This window comes from Bombina bombina, chromosome 11 (assembly GCF_027579735.1).
Source record: "Bombina bombina isolate aBomBom1 chromosome 11, aBomBom1.pri, whole genome shotgun sequence".
In the NCBI taxonomy this organism is placed as follows: Eukaryota; Metazoa; Chordata; class Amphibia; order Anura; family Bombinatoridae; genus Bombina; species Bombina bombina.
In genome coordinates this window covers 96,727,211-96,742,600 of record NC_069509.1, presented here as the reverse complement: position 1 = coordinate 96,742,600, position 15,390 = coordinate 96,727,211, and the positions used below count along the sequence as shown (strand labels likewise).

At 37.4% G+C, this 15,390-nt stretch overlaps 1 protein-coding gene across 1 annotated transcript in view; it reads right to left on the bottom strand.

Moving 5' to 3' along the window:
• Positions 1-2,206: 2,206 nt before the first annotated feature.
• Positions 2,207-15,390, bottom strand: part of UBN1 (ubinuclein 1) — a 412,348-nt gene continuing 399,164 nt past the window's right edge. Inside the window, exon 16 of the mRNA XM_053694221.1 lies at positions 2,207-2,343. Coding sequence (XP_053550196.1) covers positions 2,207-2,343 — 137 coding nt within the window. The remainder of the gene's footprint in view (positions 2,344-15,390) is intronic.

Here is a 15,390-nt window from a genome sequence, read left to right as displayed (position 1 = left end):
TAGAAAATAACTCTACTGTGCATACATTTATCAGCCTGATACCAGTCACTACTACGGCATTTAAGGCTGTACTTACATCATACGGGTAACAGCAGTGTTTTCTTAGTCAATTCCATTCCCAGAAAATATTGTACTGCACATACCTCATTTGCGGGAGACCCCGCATGCTATTCCCATTTTCTGAAGTTACCCCACTCCTCAGAATGTCGAGAACAGCCAGTGGATCTTAGTTACGCCTGCTAAGATCATAGAAAACGCAGGCAGTTTCTTCTTCCAAATACTGCCTGAGATAGAAAAACAGCACACTCCGGTGCCATTTAAAATAACAAACTTTTGATTGAAGAATAATTAAGTAAAAACTCCAGCTCCTCTCGCGACCTCCTTTGTTGAGGGTTGCAAGAGAATGACTGGGTATGACATGTGAGGGGAGGAGCTATATAGCAGCTCTGCTTGAGTGATCCTCTTGCAACTTCCTGTTGGGAAGGAGAATATATCCCATAAGTAATGGATGACCCGTGGACTGAACACACTTAACAAGAGAAACATATATTTAGAACTTTACATATAAAGTGCCAAACCATAGCTGAGAGTGTCATAAATAAAATAAGACTTACTTACCAAAAGACACTCATCTACACATAGTAGATAGCCAAACCAGTACTGAAACGAGAATCAGCAGAGGTAATGGTATATAAGAGTATATCGTCGATCTGAAAAGGGAGGTAGGAGAAGAAATCTCTACGACCGATAACAGAGAACCTATGAAATAGATCCCCGATAGGATGACCATAGCATTCAATAGGCAATACTCCCTTCACATCCCTCTGTCATTCACTGCACTCTGAGAGGAAAACTGGGCTTCAGCATGCTGCGAAGCGCATATCAACGTAGAAATCTAGCACAAACTTACTTCACCACCTCCATAGGAGGCAAAGTTTGTAAAACTGAATTGTGGGTGTGGTGGGGGGTGTATTTATAGGCATTTTGAGTTTTGGGAAACTTTGCCCCTCCTGGTAGGAATGTATATCCCATACGTCACTAGCTCATGGACTCTTGCCAATTAAATGAAAGAAACAGAAAGAGCAGAGATTTGTCCTTTCAAGGAACTTGCAGATAAACCTTTATCCAAACCATCCTGAAGAAACTGTAAAATTCTAGGAATTCTAAAAGAATGTCAAGAGAATTTATGAGAAGAACACCATGAAATGGAAGCCTTCCAAACTCGATAATAAATCTTTCTAGAAACAGATTTACGAGCCTGCAACATAGTATTATTCACTGAGTCAGAGAAACCTCTATGACTAAGCACTAAGCGTTCAATTTCCATACCTTCAAATTTAATGATTTGAGATCCTGATGGAAAAATGGACCTTGAGATAGGTCTGGCCTTAATGGAAGTGGCCATGGTTGGCAACTGGACATCTGAACAAGATCCGCATACCAAATATATATACACACACATACATACACACACACACATATATATACATATATATACATACATACATACACACACACACACACATATATATATATATATATACACATATACACACACACAGATGGTCATTAGCTCACCCATGTGTTCACTTAGAAACCAGTAGTGCATTGCTTTTCCTTCAACAAATGATACTAAGAGAATTAAACAAATTGCATAATAGAAGTAAATTAGAAAGTTGTTTAAAATTGTATTCTCTATCTGAATCATGCAAGAAATGTTCCTTTAATTTTAAATATATTACAGCTATTTAGTAATAGAATCAAATGCTTAAAGGGATAGTAAACCCCAAAATGTTATTTTATGATTCAGATAGAACATAGAATTTTAAACAACTATCCAATTTAATTCTATTATCACATTTTCTTCATTCTCTTGTTATCCATTGCTGAAGGGACAGCATTGCACTACTGACAGGAAGCTGAAAATATCTATTTAGTCAATCACAAGAGACAAATGTGTGCAGGCACCAATTAGCAGCAGCTCCCACTAGTGTATGATATGTGCGTATTCATTTTTTAACAAGGGATACTAAAAAAACAAAGAACATTTGAAAATATAAGTGAAATTAAGTGTCTTAAAATGACCTGCTCTATCTGAATCATACAAGTTTAATTTTGACTTTCCTATCCCTTTAAGATGTATAGCCTAGTAGCAAAGCATTTTAAAGTTATTTTACTCATCTAGGAGTTGATTTCAGCACACTGATTATATCATACAATAACCATATACATGGGGAAGTCCTACGTTACCTGTCTGCCCTGGCTGTAAGTGTGAAGACACGGTTTGATGAGGGATAGCGGTGGAAGGTTGAGCCGTGTTAGCTTGTAGGCCACCAACAAGATCTGGGGAGAGAGCAAATAATATGCTGAAATTTAACAGTACAGTAGATGTAAGATGCCAAAACCTAACACTGACTTGAGCTCCCTACAGTCTCATATATGAGAAAATAAACAAAAATCAGTCAGTAATACATTTTATGGTTTTGCCTTAAAAGGACCATTAAAGGAATACTAAACCCACATATTTTTATTTAACCCTTTGAGTGCCAACATCGCTAGCAGTCACCCACCTTTAGGGCAATCTGGGGGCTCCCACCCCAGCAATCTGGCCTGAATAGTGAGAGGCTTCACAATTAGCGTGACGATGTCACCGCGCAACTTTATTTAAAATTAACAATATAGGGAAATGGGGGTATAAGTCTTGGGGGGGGAAAAAAAGTATAAAAAGTAAAAAAATAAATATATTTAAAAAAAAGTTCAAAAATAAAATAAAAGCTCAAATCCAGCATAGCACCCAGGTGGGAAATGGCTTAGCAGCCAAAGGGAACTTTGATTCTTTAAAGGGACACTAAACCCAATTTTTTTTCTTTCATGATTCAGATAGAGCAGGCAATTTAAAGCAACTTTCTAATTTTTGGTTCAGAACCTGGGTTATGCTTGCTTATTGGTTAGCTAAATGTTGCCACCAATAAGCAAGCACTATCCAGGGTGCTGAACCTAAAATGGGCTGGCTCCTAAGCTTTAAATTCCTGCTTTTTAAATAAAGATACCAAAAGAATGAAGAATAAAATGATAATAGGTGTAAATTAGAAAGCTGCTTAAAAATTGCATGCTCTATCTGAATCATGAAAGAAAAAATTTGGGTTTAGTGTCCCTTTAAGTACTGAAGAATTGCATAATAAAGAGACAACGGAAAAACACAGTCTGAATTTAAAATGTGTGTTTGTGCGCGCGCGCGTGCGTGTGTGTGTGTGTGTGGGGGGGGGGGGGGGGGTGTTGGGAGAAATGTAAAAGTTAGTATAATTTTCCATCCTCCCTCATCATGTGACAGCCAATCACAAAATGCATATACGTATACACTGTGAATTCTTGCATATGCTCATTAGCTGGTACCTTACAATGTGTGCATATAAAAATATTGTGCACATTTTGATAAAGTGAATTGCAAAGCATGTTACAATGGCATGCTCTCTATGCACCATGAAAGTTTAATTTTGACTTAAGTCTTCCTTTAAACATTGTATTGATCTATTTAACTCCTAGATATAGTCAGCTCTGAAGAAACAATGTTCTGCAGATCCTCAGATGAACACAGCTTGTGATTACAGCTATGCACATACACCTAATTAAACAAACAGATCACAATTAACCAGCGCTATAGTCTTAAGATAATAAGCTTAGGGTGTAATAACCATTAAGACAATGTTATAGAAGTGTAACAGTGTCCACACAAATGGTGTGTGAACTCAGTGCCACTTGGTCAAAAGGTAGAGACTTCCTGGAGCGCCTCACTTAGGGTAGGAATCTATAAAATACAAGGGATCTGATTCAAGTGCAATTTATTAAAAAAAGTAAAAACATTATTTATGCTTAACTGATAAATTCCTTTCTTTCATGGTGGTGAATTCCCGCCACTAGGAGAAGGCAAATGAACCCAAATAACTAGTGCTTTAAAACCCTCCCACCTCACTGTACGACTCAGTTTAACGTATAGCTGAGCAGAGGAAAAGAATAGACAGGTAGGAAAGACAAAGCAGGGAATGCAAATAAAACTGCCACCAAAAAATGTAAAAAAAAAAAAAACACAACAGGGCGGGGTCTTGTGGACTCATCACCATGAAAGAAAGGAATTTATCAGGTAAGCATAAAATATGTTGTCTTTCATACGGTGGTGAGAGTCCACAAGTCTTAACGTGTGGGATCTAAAACCCAAGCTGTGGAGTCCACAATAAAAAAGGGTGGTACAAAGGAAAAAAAGGCAGTTCCTTTTTTCCAGACACTTCGGCTTGAAGGACTTTCCTGCCAAAAAAACGCTTCTGAGGAAGCAAAGACATCAAAAAGATAACATTTAACAAAAATGAAAAAGGAAGACCAGGTTGCAGATTTGCAAATCCAATCTGTAGAAGCCTGATTTCTGAATAACCAAGAAGTAGAAACTAAATTTATATGATTCAGCTGTGATATACGTTTATGGAGTGGCATTTTCGCAAAGGAAGACATTTTTGTGAATAACCAATTTAACCAAGAAACCAGAGCAACCGCTAAAGCTTCTTGTCCCCTTCAAAGATTAGAAAATGAAAAGATAAATTAGAACTATGTCTGAATTCCGTAGTAGCCTGCAAACATTGTAAGGCCTTAAAGTGCCTGTAAACATTTATGAAAAAGTTGAAGTATAAGCGTTTGATTCAACTGTTAAATGCATATTGAATACAAATTATTAATTAAAAAACGAAACACTTTATTTTTAATATATTCATAACTAATGAAACCCGTCAATTTCTGTAACCACCCCCCCTAGCTTCAGCATTCAGCTTATTAACCCGCTCATCCTACGAGAAAGGTGTGTCACGCCCCTTTTCCTTCATCACATTCATGCTATCTGATCCTAGACAGACTAGCTGCGCATGCGCTACAACTTAGCTCTGGCCGTAAATTTAGTTTTGGCAGAGCAGAGCACCGGTACAGTTGTCAATTATATACGCGAATGTTTATACCGTATCAATCGGTCATTTTTAAGAGCCATGGGGTGCATGTTTTATATAAATGTAATGTTATATATATCATGCACAGCATGGCTCTTAAAAATGGCCGATTGATGATGTATAAACATTCGCCTATAATAGACAACTGGACCAATGCTCTACAAAAACTGAATTTACGGCAAGAGCTGTAGTGCAGAGTTGTAGCGCATGCGCAGTTGAATATCATGAGATATGTCTGTGTGAGGAAATCAGTAGCACGCCTCTCTAGTAAGTCTATGGCGGGACCGATTCAGGACAGAAAGGTTGAGGTAGGGGCTGGAAGAAGTGGCTTTGAAGAGGGGGCGGTCAGAAGAGGAGACATAATTAGAAATTCAAATGTTAATATATGCTTTTCCTTTTTAATCATTATTAAATTAAAGTTTGATCCATACTCTAATATATACGATGTTTGGATATCAATTATTCTTTTTTTTACGTTTACTGTCCCTTTAAACTTATCTGGTTTATGTAGGAGTTGCACTTCGGAATTGAAGAATTTGGACACCAGTAGGAATCCTCAATGTCAGGGTTTATGAAAAGAACCTTTGCTAAAATAAACCCTATTTTACAGACAAAGTACATAGGAGGGCTTTGTCCATGTGAAATATGAGAATAAATTCTGCAAAAGGACCGATAGCTCCGAAATTCTTCTAGAAGAAGCAATTGGAAATTAAATAATACTAAATATCTATATTATGAATGGGACAAGACAGCCAGAGGAGGAAAGGGAGTTGGAAGTAGTAATAGGTAACAAGCTAAAGATGGGTGCACAATGCAGGGCAGTGGCTTCTAAGGCTAATAAGATACTACAAGATAGCACTCCTCACCATTCAGACCACTTAAAGGGACATTATACACTCATTTCTTCTTTGCATAAATGTTTTTTCATTTTATAGTTTTGCTTATATTTAAATAACATTGCTCTGAACTTCAGACTCTTAACCAAGCCCCAAAGTTTTATGAGAATACCGTCAGCTACCTACTCCAGCTTGCTCCTGTTTGTGTAAAGGGTCTTTTCATATGCAAAAGAAGGGGGAGTGTCTTATTTTCCACTTGCAGTGGGCTTTCCAGCTACCTTTTCAACATAGCTAAACTGAGAGCTTCTAAGTAAGTTTTTAAACAGTTTTATATTGGATTTTTATATCAGTATCTGTGCATCTTATTCTTTATAGTAGTGTCTATTACATGCAGTTTATAAAAATTAGTGTATACTGTCTCTTTAAGATCTAAATCTTTATTGTTCTGTGTATATTGTGTTGATTATGGTTTACACGTGTAAGCAAAATATTCCAGACCCAAATAGTGGCTCAATATTGTTACTGTCGAATGAGAGAGTCACACTTCACTGAAATTATAGGACTCTTTCCACTATTTGGGTCTGGAATAGTTTGAATGTTTAATATCCTCCGTTCTCCCCCTAGTATCACATTGGTGCTCCATTGATGCGTTTCCACTATTTGTTTTTAATTGTGTGTTTTTTCCCCTTTTTTTAAAATTAACTAAAAATATATATTTTTTATACCTTTCTGTGTTCCCATACTGTTGGGACATTCGTGTATGCTTACAAGTGTAAACCATAATCAACACAATATATACAGAATAAAGATTTAGATCTTTTATTCTCAAGTGGTCTGAATGGTGAAGAGTGCCATCTAGTATACACTTTTGTAGTTGGCCAAACCACTACTATCTTTTGATCAATATTTAACCTTATACAGCACCCAGAGTGCAGTTTTGGGGACCAATCTCAAAAAAACATAATTTATGTAAGAACTTACCTGATAAATTCATTTCTTTCATATTGGCAAGAGTCCATGAGCTAGTGACATATGGGATATACAATCCTACCAGGAGGGGCAAAGTTTCCCAAACCTCAAAATGCCTATAAATACACCCCTCACCACACCCACAATTCAGTATAACGAATAGCCAAGCAGTGGGGTGATAAAGAAAGGAGTAGAAAGCACCAACAAAAGGAAATTTGGAAATAATTGTGCTTTATACAAAAAATCATAACCACCATAAAAAGGGTGGGCCTCATGGACTCTTGCCAATATGAAAGAAATGAATTTATCAGGTAAGTTCTTACATAAATTGTGTTTTCCTTCATGTAATTGGCAAGAGTCCATGAGCTAGTGACACATGGGATATCAATACCCAAGATGTGGAGTCTTCCACTCAAGAGTCACTAGAGAGGGAGGGAATAAAAATAAAAAACAGCCATATTCCATTGAAAAAATTAATCCACAACCCAAAAAAATAAGTTTATTTCATTTTTGAAAGAAAAAAAACTTAAATCAAAAGCAGAAGAATCAAACTGAAACAGCTGCCTGAAGAACTTTTCTACCAAAAAATGCTTCCGAAGAAGCAAATACATCAAAACGGTAGAATTTAGTAAATGTATGCAAAGAGAACCAAGTCGCCGCTTTGCAAATCTGATCAACTGAAGCTTCATTCTTAAAAGCCCACGAAGTGGAGACTTATCTAGTAGAATGAGCTGTAATTCTGAGGCGGGGCCTGACCCGACTCCAAATAAGCTTGATGAATCAAAAGTTTCAACCAAGAAGCCAAGGAAATAGCAGAAGCCTTCTGACCTTTCCTAGGACCAGAAAATAAAACAAATAGACTGGAAGTCTTTCTGAAATCTTTAGTAGCTTCCACATAATATTTCAAAGCTCTTACCACATCCAAAGAATGTAAGGATCTCTCCAAAGAATTCTTAGGATTAGGACATAAGGAAGGGACAACAATTTCTCTACTAATGTTGTTAGAATTCACAACCTTAGGTAAAAATTGAAAAGAAGTCCGCAAAACTGCCTTATCCTGATGAAAAATTAGAAAAGGAGACTCATAAGAAAGAGCAGATAGCTCAGAAACTCTTCTAGCAGAAGAGATAGCCAAAAGGAACAACACTTTCCAAGAAAGTAGTTTAATGTCCAAAGAATGCATAGGCCAAGGAGGAGAAATTGATTTAATGACAGGCTTAATACGAACTAAAGCCTGTACAAAACAGTGAATATCAGGAAGTATAGCAATCTTTCTGTGAAATAAAACAGAAAGAGCAGAGATTTGTCCTTTCAAGGAACTTGCAGACAAACCCTTATCCAAACCATCCTGAAGGAACTGTAAAATTCTAGGAATTCTAAAAGAATGCCAGGAGAATTTATGAGAAGAACACCATGAAATGTAAGTCTTCCAAACTCTATAATAAATCTTTCTAGAGACAGATTTACAAGCTTGTAACATAGTATTAATCACTGAGTCAGAGAAACCTCTATGACTTAGAACTAAGCGTTCAATTTCCATACCTTCAAATTTAATGATTTGAGATCCTGATGGAAAAACGGACCTTGAGATAGTAGGTCCGGCCATAACGTAAGTGGCCAAGGCAGGCAACTGGACATCCAAACCAGATCCACATACCAAAACCTGTGTGGCCATGCTGGAGCCACCAGCAACACAAAAGACTGTTCCATGATGATTTTGGAGATCACTCTTAGAAGGAGAACTAGAGGCGGGAAGATGTAAGCAGGATGATAACACCAAGGAAGTGCAGTGCATCCACTGCTTCCGCCTGAACATCCCTGGACCTGGACAGGTATCTGGGAAGTTTCTTGTTTAGATGAGAGGCCATGAGATCTATCTCTGGAAGACCCCACATCTTAACAATCTGAGAAAACACATCTGGATGGAGAGACCACTCCCTGGATGTAAAGTCTGGAGGCTGATATAATCCGCCTCCCAATTGTCTACACCTGGGATATGCACCGCAGAGATTAGACAGGAGCTGTATTCCGCCCAAGCAAGTATCAGAGATACGTCTTTCATAGCTTGGGGACTGTGAGTCCCACCCTGATGATTGACATAAGCCACAGTTCTCTCTTTAGCAGAGGCCAAAACTGAAGAGCCCTGAGAATTGCACGGAGTTCTAAAATATTTATTGGTAATCTTGCCTCTTGAGATTTCCAAACCCCTTGTGCTGTCAGAGACCCCCAAACAGCTCCCCAACCTGAAAGACTTGCATCTGTTGAGATCACAGTCCAGGTTGGCCGAACAAAAGAAGCCCCTTGAAACAAACAATGGTGATCTATCCACCATGTCAGAGTGTGTCGTACATTGGGATTCAAGGATATTAATTGTGATATCTTTGTATAATCCCTGCACCATTGATTCAGCATGCAAAGCTGTAGAGGTCTCATGTGAAAATGAGCAAAGGGGATCGTGTCAGCTGCTATAGTCATGAGACCTAAAACTTCCATGCACATAGGCACTGAAGGGAATGACAGACTGAAGGTGCCGGCATGCTGCGACCAATTTTAAACGTCTCTTGTCTGTTAGAGACAGAATCATGGACACTGAATCTATCTGGAAGCCTAAAAAGGTGACCCTTGTCGCAGGAATCAACAAACTTTTTGGTAAATTGATCCTCCAACCATGTTTCCGAAGAAACAACACTAGTTGATTCGTGAGATTCTGCAGTATGTAAAGACTGAGCTAGTACCAAGATATCGTTCAAATAACATAATTTATGTAAGAACTTACCTGATAAATTCATTTCTTTCATATTAGCAAGAGTCCATGAGCTAGTGACGTATGGAATATACATTCCTACCAGGAGGGGCAAAGTTTCCCAAACCTCAAAATGCCTATAAATACACCCCTCACCACACCCACAAATCAGTTTAACGAATAGCCAAGAAGTGGGGTGATAAGAAAAAAGTGCGAAAGCATAAAAAACAAGGAATTGGAATAATTGTGCTTTATACAAAAAAATCATAACCACCACAAAAAAAGGGTGGGCCTCATGGACTCTTGCTAATATGAAAGAAATGAATTTATCAGGTAAGTTCTTACATAAATTATGTTTTCTTTCATGTAATTAGCAAGAGTCCATGAGCTAGTGACGTATGGGATAATGACTACCCAAGATGTGGATCTTCCACGCAAGAGTCACTAGAGAGGGAGGGATAAAATAAAGACAGCCAATTCCGCTGAAAAATAATCCACACCCAAAATAAAGTTTAAATCTTATAATGAAGAAAACTGAAATTATAAGCAGAAGAATCAAACTGAAACAGCTGCCTGAAGTATTTTTTCTACCAAAAACTGCTTCAGAAGAAGAATACACATCAAAATGGTAGAATTTAGTAAAAATATGCAAAGAAGACCAAGTTGCCGCTTTGCAAATCTGAACAATCAAAGCTTCATTCCTAAACGCCCAGGAAGTAGAAACTGACCTAGTAGAATGAGCTGTAATCCTTTGAGGCGGAGATTTACCCGACTCGACATAAGCATGATGAATTAAAGATTTCAACCAAGATGCCAAAGAAATGGCAGAGGCCTTCTGACCTTTCCTAGAACCGGAAAAGATAACAAATAGACTAGAAGTCTTTCGGAAATTCTTAGTAGCTTCAACATAATATTTCAAAGCTCTAACAACATCCAAAGAATGCAATGATCTCTCCTTAGAATTCTTAGGATTAGGACATAATGAAGGAACCACAATTTCTCTACTAATGTTGTTAGAATTCACAACCTTAGGAAAAAAATTAAAAAGAAGTTCGCAACACCGCCTCATCCTGATGAAAAATCAGAAAAGGAGACTCACAAGAAAAGAGCAGATAATTCAGAAACTCTTCTAGCAGAAGAGATGGCCAAAAGAAACAAAACTTTCCAAGAAAGTAATTTAATGTCCAGTAAATGCATAGGTTCAAACGGAGGAGTTTGAAGAGCCCCCAGAACCAAATTCAAACTCCAAGGAGGAGAAAATTGACTTAATAACAGATTTTATACAAACCAAAGCTTGTATAAAACAATGAATATCAGGAAGAATAGCAATCCTTCCGTGAAAAAGAACAGAAAGAGCAGAGATTTGTCCTTTCAATGAACTTGCAGACAAACCTTATCCAAACCATCCTGAAGAAACTGTAAAATTCTCGGAATTCTAAAAGAATGCCAGGAAAAATGATGAGAAAGACACCAAGAAATGTAAGTCTTCCAGACTCGATAATATATCATCCTAGATACAGATCTACGAGCCTGTAACATAGTATTAATCACAGAGTCAGAGAAACCTCTTTGACTAAGAATCAAACGTTCAATCTCCATACCTTTAAATTTAAGGATTTGAGATCCTGATGGTAAAAAAGGACCTTATGACAGAAGGTCTGGTCTTAACGGAAGAGTCCACGGATGACGAGAAGCCATGCGGACAAGATCCGCATACCAAAACCTGTGAGGCCATGCTGGAGCCACCAGCAGAAAAAACGAGCATTCCTTCAGAATCTTGGAGATTACTCTTGGAAGAAGAACTAGAGGCGGAAAGATATAGGCAGGATGATACTTCCAAGGAAGTGACAATGCATCCACTGCTTCCGCCTGAGGATCCCTGGATCTGGACAGATACCTGGGAAGTTTCTTGTGTAGATGAGAAACCATCAGATCTATTTCTGGAAGTCCCCACATTTGAACAATCTGAAGAAACACCTCTGTGTGAAGAGACCACTCGCCCGGATGTAACGCTTGGCGACTGAGATAATCCGCTTCCCAATTGTCTATACCTGGGATATGAACCGCAGAGATTAGACAGGAGCTGGATTCCGCCCATACCAGAATTCAAGATACTTCTTTCATAGCCAGAGGACTGTGAGTCCCTTCTTGATGATTGATATATGCCACAGTTGTGACATTGTCTGAAAACAAATGAACGATTCTCTCTTTAGAAGAGGCCATGACTGAAGAGCTCTGAAAATTGCACGGAGTTCCAAAATATTGATTGGAAATCTCACCTCCTGAGATTTCCCAAACCCCTTGTGCTGTCAGAAACCCCCATACAGCTCCCCAACCTGTCAGACTTGCATCTGTTGAGATCACAGTCCAGGTTGGAAGAAAAAAAGAAGAAAAAAAGAATCCCCCTGAACTAAACGATGGTGGTCTGTACCACGTCAGAGGGTGTCGAACAATCGGTTTTAAAGATATTAAATGAGATATCTTTGTATAATCCCGGCACCACCGGTTCAGCATACAGAGCTGAAGAGGTCGCATGTGAAAATGAGCAAAGGGGAACACGTCCAATGCAGCAGTCATAAGAACCTAGAATTTCCATGCATAAGGCTACCGAAGGGAATGATTGAGACTGAAGGTTTCGATAAGCTGAAACCAATTTCAGACGTCTCTAATCCAACAGAAACAGAGACATGGACACTGAATCTATCCGGAAATCTAAAAAAGGTTACTCTTGTCTGAGGAATCAACAAACTTTTTGGTTAATTGATCCTCCAACCATGTTCTTGAAGAAACAACACTCATAAAAAGCTGGAAAGGATCTTTCCATTGAAAATGAGCAAAGGGAATTGAATCCAATGCTGTTAAAACTTCTATGCATATATAGCAACTGAAGGAAATAATAGAGACTAAAGGTACCGACAGACGGAACCCAAATCAAATTGTCCCTTGTCTGATAGAGACAAAGATAGTGACATAAACCATCTGGAAACCTAAAAAAGGTGACCCTTGCGTGAGGAATCAAGAGCTTTTGAAAAAAAGATCCTCTAACTATGTCCTGAAGAGCAAGTGAAACATATGAGATTCCGCATCCACAGGAAATAATCTGAATGAAAACAGAAAAATGAAGAATATGCATTTATTTTATCTAATGAAAACAAATAATGCTATCAATGACCATAAAAAAGGCAGAATAGTTTGAATAAAACTCCAAAACCCAGTTCCTAGAAAAAGAACTGGAAGAAATACCCCAGAAGATTCCAGGTCTGTGCAGTGCTTGAGCCATGCTTCAACAGTATCCAGAATATATAGGACAGAAACACACTGAAAGAAAGTGTTAGCCTTACTGGAATAAAATCAAAGAAATTTTGACAGAATAGAACCAAATAAATTTCAAAGAAGTCTTAACCTGCCCCTTACCAGCCAAGCTGGAATACGGCACGTACATCGCAATATTAGGGAGCTGATTTCGAACCCCAATTATAAACATGTTACTTGGGAAAGAACTCAGGAATTCGTTCCTTAATAAGAACAACCAAACTAATATAAGCTTAAAGTTTAGTCTTAGAACTCAATCTTGAAGCCCATAGTAACAGTTAAGAATTGAATCCAATTATAATTGATTATCTTAGAACAAAAGAAATATGGATTTTCTTTTTGTTTTTTTTGTTCTTTGTTGTTTTTTTTGTTTTTTTTAAAAAACACAAAATTCTTCTAGCTAAAATAGCTAAAGACATAGATTAACCCTCATTTGCGAATATATTCAATAAAATGAAGACACAAATGAAGTCATTAGCATGATAGTCCAGTTTAAAGGACCAGTCAAAACAGAGGACTTGCAAAATGCAAAACAACAAGACAAATGCAACAGCACCTAGTCTAGTAAATGTTGTCCCTTTAACAATGCTAAAATAAATCATAATCTGATACTTAGAAAAGTACCTGAAACTAAATAATTTTCCATAAGATATAACTATATAAAGGAAAATAAATACTATTTTGCTATAACAACAATAGCATAATTAGTAGGAGTAGAGATAGCTCCAATAAATTGGAGAACCCTCCAAATTAAATTTAACTGCTGACAAAGAATATAGTTTAAAAATAAAAGAAAATTCTCAGCCTATTCCATTCCCTAGTATGGGGAATTGGAAGGAAAACCTCTGAAATCACAGAAGAATAAAAAGGCAGAAATAGTGTCAGCTAGTTTTAAAGAACTAGTTACCTTAATATCCAAAATAATCAACACCTCTTCAACAAAGAACAAATGTATTTTAATAATAAAAAAATTATATAAAAAAGTAGATTTGTTAGTGTCAATATCTGATGAAGAGAATTTCTGAAAGAGAAAAAAACATCATCAGAGAAGGATAAATCAGTATGTTGTTGGTCATTTGAAACTTCAATAATTAAAAAAGAAGTGAAAAAGACCTAAAAATTGATATTAGAAGGCACAAAGTCAGACAAAGCCTTAATCAGAAAAAATATTTCTTAAAAATCTTCTAAACATTTCTTGTACTTAAGAATGGAAATGTATAAAGCATAAATACTAATGGAATCTGCATGTAAAAGTATATCATAATAACTTAATACAAACCATAGCTAAACATAAACATTTATAACATTTAAAATAAATGAACTTACTTTGGTAGAACTGAAACTCAGTTAAGCATTTTTCCAGAAGTGGCTTCTGACTCAGGGACAAACGGAGACATCTTGCAATATGTAATAGAAAAAACAACATATAAAGCAAAATTGATCAAATTCCTTAAATGACAGTTTCAGGAATGGGGAAAAAAATGCCAGTGAACAAGCTTCTAGCAACCAGAAGCAATAAATAATGAGACTTAAATAATGTGGAGACAATAGAGACGCCCATATTTTTTAGCGCCAAAAAAGACGCCCACATTATTTGGCACCTAAATGCTTTTGGCGCCAAAAATGACGCCACATCCGGAACGCCGACACTTTTGGCGCAAAAAAACGTCAAAAAAATGAAACTGACTGTCTGAAATAAGGAACGTTGAACATCCTGAGTCAAGGCAAATAAATGTTTGAATACATATATTTAGAACTTTATATAAAAGTGCCCAACCATAGCTTAGAGTGTCACAGAAAATAAGACTTACTTACCCCAGGACACTCATCTACAAGTAGTAGAAAGCCAAACCAGTACTGAAACGAGAATCAGTAGAGGTAATGGTATATATAAGAGTATATCGTCGATCTGAAAAGGGAGGTAAGAGATGAATCTCTACGACCGATAACAGAGAACCTATGAAATAGACCCCGTAGAAGGAGATCATTGAATTCAAATAGGCAATACTCTCCTCACATCCCTCTGACATTCACTGCACGCTGAGAGGAAAACCGGGCTCCAACCTGCTGCGGAGCGCATATCAACGTAGAATCTAGCACAAACTTACTTCACCACCTCCATAGGAGGCAAAGTTTGTAAAACTGATTTGTGGGTGTGGTGAGGGGTGTATTTATAGGCATTTTGAGGTTTGGGAAACTTTGCCCCTCCTGGTAGGAATGTATATTCCATACGTCACTAGCTCATGGACTCTTGCTAATTACATGAAAGAAAAGTTAACATCGCAATACCCTGTTCTCTGAAAAGATTGTTGGAGCTGTTGCTAGGCCTAATGGAAGAGCAATAAATTGGTAATGCTTGTCTAGAAAAGAGAATCTCAGAAACTGATAGTGTTCTGGATGAATCGGAATATGAAGGTATGCATCCTGCAAGTCTATTGTGGACATATAATGTCCTTGCTGAACAAAAGGCAGAATAGTCCTTATAGTCACCATCTTGAAAGTTGGTACTCTTACATAACGATTCAAAATTTTCAGATCCAGAACTGGT